The 10,000-nt window shown below is 34.8% G+C and overlaps 1 protein-coding gene across 3 annotated transcripts in view; it reads left to right on the top strand.

The window, feature by feature from the left end:
• LOC143021323 (gamma-glutamyl hydrolase-like) overlaps nucleotides 1–10,000 on the top strand; it is a 511,265-nt gene that overhangs the window by 30,571 nt on the left and 470,694 nt on the right. For all 3 annotated transcript variants that reach the window (XM_076178730.1, XM_076178732.1, XM_076178731.1), the window contains exon 3: nucleotides 8,193–8,643. In XM_076178730.1, coding sequence (XP_076034845.1) covers nucleotides 8,193–8,643 — 451 coding nt within the window. The remainder of the gene's footprint in view (nucleotides 1–8,192; nucleotides 8,644–10,000) is intronic.

Here is a 10,000-nt window from a genome sequence, read left to right on the forward strand (position 1 = left end):
CCAGACGAGATTTGACATTTACATCACAGCCTGAAATTGTGGATAAAATTTAATAGAAGGCACCATTTGGGAAGAGTGATAACATATTCATAGAGTTTGAACTAAAGGAGGAAATATATATAGAAATGAGAAATACAGAAATGGAAGACAGATGTATAACAAAACTGACTTTGGGAAACTTAAGAAAGTTGTTCAAAATGCAAGTTTGGAAAATTCTACAATGAAGAGAAATGGATGATTTTGATGAAAATTTATAATGCAGGAGTGGACAAATACGTATCAAGACAGAAACAGGAAAAAATTGTATATCAAGTGCTGGTTTGCTGGTTTAACAGAAGGTGCAGTGAGACAAAAGATGAAAGAGATAAAGTTTGGAAAAGATGAAAAAATGTATATATACATATATATATATATATATATAACAGAAAGTAGCAAACATACAGTATATCAATCAAGGGAATGAATATGTAAAAGTGCGCAGAGAGGAAAAAAATATTATATCGATATATAAATGGTAAACTTGTAAACAAACAGGAAATGGTGAAACTACGTCATGGAAATATTAAATACATAGAAGATTTAGAAATGGCTGAAGTTATGAACAATCACTTTAACTCTGTTTTCACTAGAGAAAATGTACAGCATTAGGATAAAGGGTGTGAAGTGGAATACCGCCCCCCCCCTCACCCATAAGGGAAATAATAATAGCACAGAAAGAAATAATGGATCAATTAACAAATCTTGACGTCAGGAAATCATACGTCCCAGACAGAATTGCAAATTAGATACTCAAAGAATGTAAATAAGAGCTAATGAAAAAAATATATAATAAGTTGCTAAATGAAAAAAGGAGAACTATCAAAGGACTGGAAAATGACATCATTGTACCAACATATAAAGTAGGAAACAAGGAAGATCCAACAAATTACAGACCAATTTCTCTTACAAGCCCTACAGCCAAAGTTTGTGAAAAAGTTATTTAGAATAGATGTATAAAACATCTGGAAGAAAAAATATACTAAATCCGAGACAATTTGGATTTAGACAGGGAAAATCATGTGTCACATATTCGATTTGTTTTGCTCAAGACTAATAGATATAATACAAAAAAGAACAGATGGGTTGATTGTGCTTTCTTAGACTTACAGAAATCTTTCGACAAAATACCACATAAAAACCATTAAAAAAACTGGAAGCCATAGGAGGGATACAATATTAACAACTGAACTGGATGGAGGATTTCTTGCATAAAAGGAAAAATGAGGGTAGTGCTCAGAGAAAAGAGTTCAATTTAGGAAGAGGTGATTAATGGAGTTTCACAGGGATCAATATTGCCTCCAATAATATTTGCTATTTATGTGAATGGTATGATGAAGATGTGAAATGTTACATAAGCTTCTTTGCAGATGACGCAAAATTGCAGAGGAAAGCGAATACTGAAACAAATTGTAAATCGCTGCAGAGATTTGATCAAGGTTTTGAAATAGAGCCAGAAGTAGGAAGTGGACTTCAAGAAAAAAAAAATGTATCATAATGGAATTTGGAAAAAGTAGAAAAATAAATAAACAAATAATACCACGACAATATAAAATCGGTACAAAGAAAGTAAAGAAAATGGGATCTGAAAAAGACTTAGGAGTAATCATCACAAAGGACATATCTCCTGATAAACAGATAAACAAAACTATTAGAGAATCCTACAACTTGCTAAGATCAATAAAGGTGGCTTTTACTAACTTGGATGAAGAAATGGTGGCGAAAATACTAGTCACACTGATAAGGCTTAGACTGGAGTATGCTGCGATATTATGGTCACCCAGTACCGAAAAGAATATAAAGAAAATTAAAAGAATTCAGAAAGCAATTACGAAGATGTCCCTAACACTTTCAAAACTGTCATACGAGGACAGATTGTCAAAACTGAAATTACCAACTCTGGAACAAAGAAGAGAAAGATGTGACTTACTAACCAAACCATGTAGCCGATGCTTTGTCCAGGATCACCTGTAGCGTCATCCCTGACCACCGACGCATCGAATACGCACTTAGACTGTAATTTCCTTAATAAACCTATAAGACATTTAGATACCATATCTAGGACTCCTCATTTCATCACGGCACTCCTGCCGTGACCATTCCCTCTACTACAATTTCCATCATTACACTTCAACTACTAAGGTCTATTAGTACCACCGCCACAACCATGCCACCAGTAACACAATCGCCACCAACATCACAACTACAAACAATATGATATGGATCAAAAGGTCTCCTGTTGGCATGCTCCACCTTTGTAATATCACAACCACCATTGCCAATACCATCATCACGACAACTACTACTATGAACATCATCATTACAACCACCACCATCAGCATCATCAACATCATCATACCATCACCGCCATCGTCACCACTCCCACCACTACTTCTGCCACTACCGCCATCGTCACTGCCATCGCCACTGTTACCCCACCACCATCACCATCATCATCCACACCATTACCAACACCATCAACAACAACATAAATTCACCACCACCCACACCATCACCATCACCAATTTCTCCTGCAATTGAGTAATTCTTCCACTCCTTTGTATCGTTAATATTCACCTCTGATGCAGAAATTTTCTGAAGCGAGAGTTTCTCTAACATCTTTGGAGCACTTTTACAGTATACTTACTTTTCAACACAATGACAGTGGGTTTAAGATAGGTGACATTGGTACGGTATGCCAGGAGACTTTTCAGCCCATAACGAGTCATATGTAGAAGGAATAAGTAAATAGAGAAGTAAGCAAACAAAAACATAAATCAAGCAAATCGACGTAACAGGCAGATTCCAGAAGTGAAAGAATAAGTTATCTACCAGAAAAAAAGGGGGGGGGGCATGACAGGGATCCGCTGTAGTTGTTTATTAAATTTAAACAATCATATTCTATTCTAAAATTTTAGGAGAAGGTAGTGAGGATGAGTTTGATTAGCCCATGAGGAGCAACAATAAATAACTGCGTTTAAATGAATGGTATGGCATATACATATGACGTAGATGTAGCTGCAGACGATCTTACTACAATGCAAGACTTATTTTTGTCATTTATAGAAATTAACGAGAAAATTATATCAAGATACATATATCTAAGCTAAACTTTCTATTAATGTATTAAAGAAATGGGTTTAGAAGTGAGTCAAAAAGGCAATTTGAGAATATAGGACATTAAAGAATCTAGATAAGTAAGAACAATGCTTACACATTAAAACATAATAGATAAGGAGATGAAGGAAGGATGAGCCTCTGAAACCAAATGCATGTGTACATTTAATCAAATTACTAGTAGGAAAAATATCACAGGTACAAAACTTGTAATGTAGTGATCACATCGCTGTTCTGACTGTATGGTAACAAAACTAGGGCTGTCACGAAAAAAGAAAGTAATGATAATAATAACAAAAGAGAATGTTGCAAATATTCGAGAATGGAATTTTGAGAAAATTATTGTAGACTGTGTATGATGAAGAGGAAGGGCAGCTGAGAAGATTCCATAACATAGATATCCGGCAAGTAACTGGACAAAGCTGGATTCGAAATGATGTTCGATCAGAAAGAATAAGATGGGCAAGAGACTATCAAAACGGAGAAAAAGAGATTGCCCAAGATGATGATAAACAGGGGAGTGGATGGAGTTCGTCCTGAGATCAAACTTTGGTACAAATGTAATAAATATAGAGCAAGATGTACAGTTATGGCACCAGATATTCAGGAATGACAGGAGGTGGGTGAAGACAGATAAATATGGAAAGGATTGTGCGGGCGGTGATGCAGCTGGTCCAAAAGTCATTGGATTACTGGCTAACGTTACATAGTTTCACTCATCTAATGACATGACCCTGTGTTCACGTGTTAAGATTATCTCATTTAATTCCTTTGCTTCCTTTCTTTCCAATACAAGGCAATTTTCTCTTTTCCAAATGTGGCAATGAATATTCTGCTGTGAGAATTGATGTCATTGGGATTCCGGGAGGAAAATATAGACCTTATAGGAGTTTGGGTGACCCTTAAAGTTTCCTGCTAAAATGTATGTATTGTGTCAATATATTGCTTTGATTTTGAATGCAATAAAGAGATTTATTCCCCCCAAAGTAATAGAAAGAATACTAATACTCCCAAATGGATGACGGATAGGACGAAAAATGAGATCGGAATATAAAGAGGGCTTTACTCTAGAATAAAAAACAGGGAAACACACCTTTGATCCAAATATAACGATATGGTTAGACTGGTTAAAAAAAAAAAAAAAAAAAAAAACACGCACAGCAAAACGTAACTACGAAATTAAGGTTGCCAGACGAGCGAGATCAAACTCAAAGGGGTTCTTTTATCTCTAAAGAACAAAAACTAAGGAAAGGATAGGCCCAATTAAAAACGATTAATGTGTCATGATTCGTTCGAAGAAAAAAATGAGCGAGGCGTTAACAAAGGAAAGTATAGATATGGTGCGTGACTGCGACCCAATTTTCAGTGTGAAGGAAGAAAGTAGACTAACAGCATTAGTAAGGTAGAATAGTCAAACAGATTGATGGACTTAATGCAGTACTTCTCAACGTGGGGCCGGGTGGGCAATTTGGTTTTCAGGTGGGCAATTCAGTTTTTCAGGCGTACAATATTATCTTTAAGGGGGTCAACTGAGGAAGCCCGGGACAATATTTTTACTTTTATTTTGTTCGATTTTTTATCTTTTGAAGTGTTTTTAAACCAAGGTTTAATGCTATTTCAGCTGAATGGAAGTTTATTTTTCAAATGATAAGAATTGTATATCACCACATGTTCACATCAAGATTATAAAGATAATTAGGTGGGGCATGGCCAAAAAAAAAAAGGTCGATAACCACGGGTTCAGACGAAATTGTCTAAAAGTGCTTAAAGAATGTAAATTTGAAATCCGCAACCAGCTAACGGATTTTTTTTATAAGTTTGTAGAGACTGGTTTTGTTCTTACTATTTGGGGGCTGGCAAACATTGTTCCTATTTTCAAAAAGGGAGATAAATCGTCTATATGCAACTACAGGCTAATCAGTTTGACATTCGTTATAGGTAAAATGATTGACTTGATAATAGCCTATGAAATTAGAGATCATATCGAGAGACATAATTTGATTTATGATTCACAGCATAGGTTCTCCAAGAGTAAGTCATGTTTAATTAATTTCCTATCTTTATACATCAATGTAATGATAGCTACGATGTTATTTACCTTGACTTTTGGAAAGCATTCGACAAGGTGCCCCACCAGAAACTACTAAATAATGTCAAAGACCATTGCATAGGAGGAAAAGTGTTTGAATATATTAGAGCTTAGATTAGTGACAGAAAACAGGGGTCACCATAAATGGTATAAAATCCAAATAGAGTGTTTCTAGTTGAGTTCTCCCGGGGCTCGGTTTTAGGTTCCTTATTTTTCATTATGTATATAGACGACTTGGACAATGGGATCAGTAGTGATGTTAGTAAGTTTGCGGACGATACTATAATAGGACTCCTAATTAGTTCAGGAGAAGACGCTGAGATTCTGCAGGAAGATCTTAACAAATTGTTCACATGGTCGGTAAATTGGCAAATGAACTTCAATATCTCAAAGTGCAGCGTGTTAAACGTAGGGTTATACAACCCAAAAGGTAGGTATAGCTTATATATATATATATATATATATATATATATATATATATATAATATATACATATATATATATATATATCAGAGAAAAATATGTATGTATATATATATATATACACACACACACACACATATATATATATATATACATATATATATATATATATATATATATATATATATATATATCAGAGAAAATTGAGTGCGAGAGAGACTTGGGAATTCTAGTGAGTCCTGACCATAAACCCTGGGAAAAAGCGTTAGCGCCAGGAATAGAGCTAACAAAGCATTAGGTTTCATTACTAGGACCGTTTCGAGTAAAAGTGCAGAGGTAGTTATCAAACTCTATCTGGCATTGGTTAGACCCATCCTATATTATTCGGTACAGTTTTGTTCTCTATCCTATAGAATGGATATTAATTCACTAGAATCAGGACAGAGGAGAATGACCGAAATTATACGTGTACTCAGAAATTTACCTTACATGGACAGACTTAGGCACTTTAATTTACACTCGAAAGATACAGAGTGCGGGATGATCTAATAGAGGTGTTCAAGTGCATTAAAGGTTTAAGAAGGTCATCATATTAAGACAACAGGGCAGTACTCGCAGTACTTGTTTAAAATTGGACTATTTTAGATTTAAGAAGAAATAGGCAAAAACTGGTTTAACAATAGAATGGTCAACGATTGAAATAGACCTAGTAGCTATGTAGTGAGCGCTGAAACTATCAGGTGTTTTAAGAAAAGGTTAGAAAACTTTATGGGTGGGGATGATAGGTGGTAATGGGCATGGAACTGTGTAGCGTAGACCTTGTAGTTTCCTTCATTCATGTGTTCATTGACAAGAAAGGGTTCGATGTTATTCAACAAATGTATACTGTGTGCAAGTAAGATATTAGTCTAGACTTTAGACATTTAAACATACGCTTTGTTCTACAGTATACACAATGTATTAAGAAAATACGTAAAGATAACTAGGTATAGCATGCTTTATCATCCAATAAAGTTGTTTATATTTGCGGATTGTGTTCAGATGAATTTATCGAGGCAACTATGTGTGAAAAGTCATTCAAATACATGAATACCGATAAACATTTTACAATCAGTATACAAACTATTTTCATATGATTTTTTTTTATTCATTGGTACAATCACCATTACTTTGAACAGGAGTCTACTGCTTACTCTATGTCCACATTGTCAGCACACTTCAATGAAGTTGTTTATATTTGCGGATTGTGTTCAGGTGAATTTATCGAGGCAAGGCTGTCTAAAAAATCATTCAAATACATGAATACTGATAAACATTTTACAATCAGTGTATAAACTATTTCCATAATGTCTTTTTTCATTCATTGGTACAATCATCATTGCTTTGAACAGGTGCCTACTGTCTACTCTATATCCACACTATCAGCACACTTCAAGACTCGATGTTTCATTTCTTAATCTGTATGTACTATTATCTAAGAAAAATAAACATTTAAAATAAAACAACGCTCAGAAAATCTAATCTTCTTATAAAACAATATATGAATAAAAGTCACACAGACGCGAGCCATCCGCCCCTATCGTCACGCATAGTCCACTAAAAGCAATTGTAGTATATACTACTCAAACATAAACAGCAGCCTAACAACAGTACCCCACAATACGACAACACTAAATTACACATGCTCAGACCACTAAACACTATTGTACATTCGACTGTCAAATTTTATGATTTACCAAACTCTCCTAAAGGAAAATAATAAAGTAAAATAATAAATAAATAAAACACTCCAAACAAATATATTGCATTATCATACCGACATTCAAGTGACCACACAACAATAAAGCAGTACATACACGAAATTAGCATACCAATCAAATCCAACTACCCTAGATAGCACACAGGGCACATCAAGTACCTTTAAACCTCGTATCCCTACACTGACGATTATGTCCCAGATAATTGTGTCCCGTAAAGTTTTGTATCTGTACAAATAGATACCTAGCCAATTGCGTATCAGATAATTAGGTAAGTACTTAATTGCAAAAATTGTAAGGAGATTTGAATTCAAATATTGAATACAACAATGTTTAACGACCCAGACATTTTGTCCCTGGCCAAATGTGTCTTTGAAAAAATAGAAATTACTATTCTTATGTTTCATTGACATACATTAATAAATCTTATTTTTAAATTTTCTAAAGCCACAAATATAACTTTAAATTCTTTATTTTTCGAACATCTTTAATCTATTAGTGTATTAAATATTCTTATCTCTTATTTGTTATAGTTTTCGCAGTTAACCAGTTATATAATTATTGAAAATAAAAAGCAAACAAACATCCATGTAATATTTCTAAAACTACATATATAACTTTAAATTCTTTACTTTTGGAACATTTCATATCGCCATGTTGAATTTTTTTTCATATCTTATCACAATTATCATTATTATTATTATTATTATTATTATTATTTGTACTTTCACGTGCAAAAAATAATTCCACATCCTCCTTATCCCCCTCAGGAATTCTTGCACAAGAGGTGGACATGGAACTTTTAGAGGTACTGAGACATCTTGGAATCTCAAAATCTTCTTTGGTAGATCTTAACCGGAACCATTATAGGCCTGGCACAGACCGTGCCGACAGAGGTGACAATGATGGTTGGACTAGCAACCGGACATTACACAGCCACTTGTTGAATCGTGTCCAATTAAGCAATAACCGCTTGTCCCAGCGAGGCAATGATATCTACTCGATCATTCCCTATACAACCGAACCTGTTGCCGAGCCTTTACAAAAGATTTTTGGGAACTCGGTGGATCAGTTCTTGAAGAGCAGAAGAACTGAATACCAACAATGGGAGAGCGACTTCGAAGGGGAACCTGGGACCACTTCAAATAAGAACCTGTCTTACATCGCAGCGTCGTACGTCAAGTTCGTAGAGTCCGGGGGCGCCAGAGTCGTACCAATCATGTAAGTGTCTTAACAGTACATATTAATTCATGCTAGTCTGTTTGAAAGACTGTAAAATTCGCCATCTAATTACATGAGTATGGTGGTATATTCTATAGCTTTTATCCTTTAATTCAAAATCTACTTTTTGGTTCAAAATATTCTTATGGCGCTTAAAACTATATATATGCACATCTGCACACACACATAACCACACACACACACACACACACACACACACACACAAACACACACACACACACACATACGCGCGCGCACGTAGACGGATTTACAGTGAAGATTGGAGCTCCGAAAAAGAAGGGAAATTTTCGTGGATCTCAACGTCAAGGAAATACCTTTTTGTATTTATAGGAAAGGAGAAAACTCGTGGTGTAGTGGAAGGGTGATAAAAAAGGAGAAGGGGAGGGATTACTGAGGGAAATGGAAGGAAAAGAGGAAGAGGATGACTTGGTCCAGGCAGGCAGACGCCATGTAAACCAACGCGGACCGGAGGATTTTAGTGATGAAGAAAGGATTAACAAAAATGTAAAGATGATAAAATATAGATAAGAGCAGCACAATGGAAGGTGAAGATAATAATTTCCAATGATTTAACGAGGGAGGGGGGAAGCCAACCCTCCCCGATTAGCCTAGAAGAATAAATTGAGAAAATTGTCAAACTTTGGGAGGATAGATTTGGTCAACTCACCCAGATCACGCAGAGAGTAGAAAAATTGGAAGAATTAGAGAAGGTGAACCAAAAACTAAATAAAGAAATAGAAGTATTAAAAAGACAGTTAAAAGAAGTAAAAGAATAGAATGACGAATTATAGAAGAAGAATAAAGAGATTAAAGAGTCTATAGCAAAAGAAGCACAGGGTTAGAAAAAAAATCCAAGAGAACAACAAAATTGCATTTAATGATATAGTAAAACAGCAGATGAAAGAACAAACTGAAGACACAGTTTAAAGGGATGAGACAGAAGGAGAATATAGTAAGAGACTTAGCAAATAAAATGAAATGTACAATTATATTAGGGATGGAAGAGAAGTATAATCTAAATAGGACTACAAGAATCAAAGAGGAAAAATAAAAAATAAATAATATATTAGAATTAGTTCAGGAAGATGAACCTGAAATAGGGAAACACATTGAAGCAATGTATAGACTCGGGAAATATAGTACAGATAAGACCAGAACAATTAAGGTTAAATTCAGATCACAAACGACAGCAGAGAATATTTTAGCAAAAACAGGGAAACTAGCAGACAGTGAATAATATAAAAAGGTGTGGATAACAAGAGAAATGAATAAAGAGGAAAGAGAGGATGAGAAAACAAAAAGACAATATGGAAAAGCTTGAATATAAGACACCAAT

The sequence above is a fragment of the Oratosquilla oratoria genome, chromosome 42 (assembly GCF_046742065.1).
Source record: "Oratosquilla oratoria isolate Oo_2021 chromosome 42, ASM4674206v1, whole genome shotgun sequence".
Taxonomy (NCBI): domain Eukaryota; kingdom Metazoa; phylum Arthropoda; class Malacostraca; order Stomatopoda; family Squillidae; genus Oratosquilla; species Oratosquilla oratoria.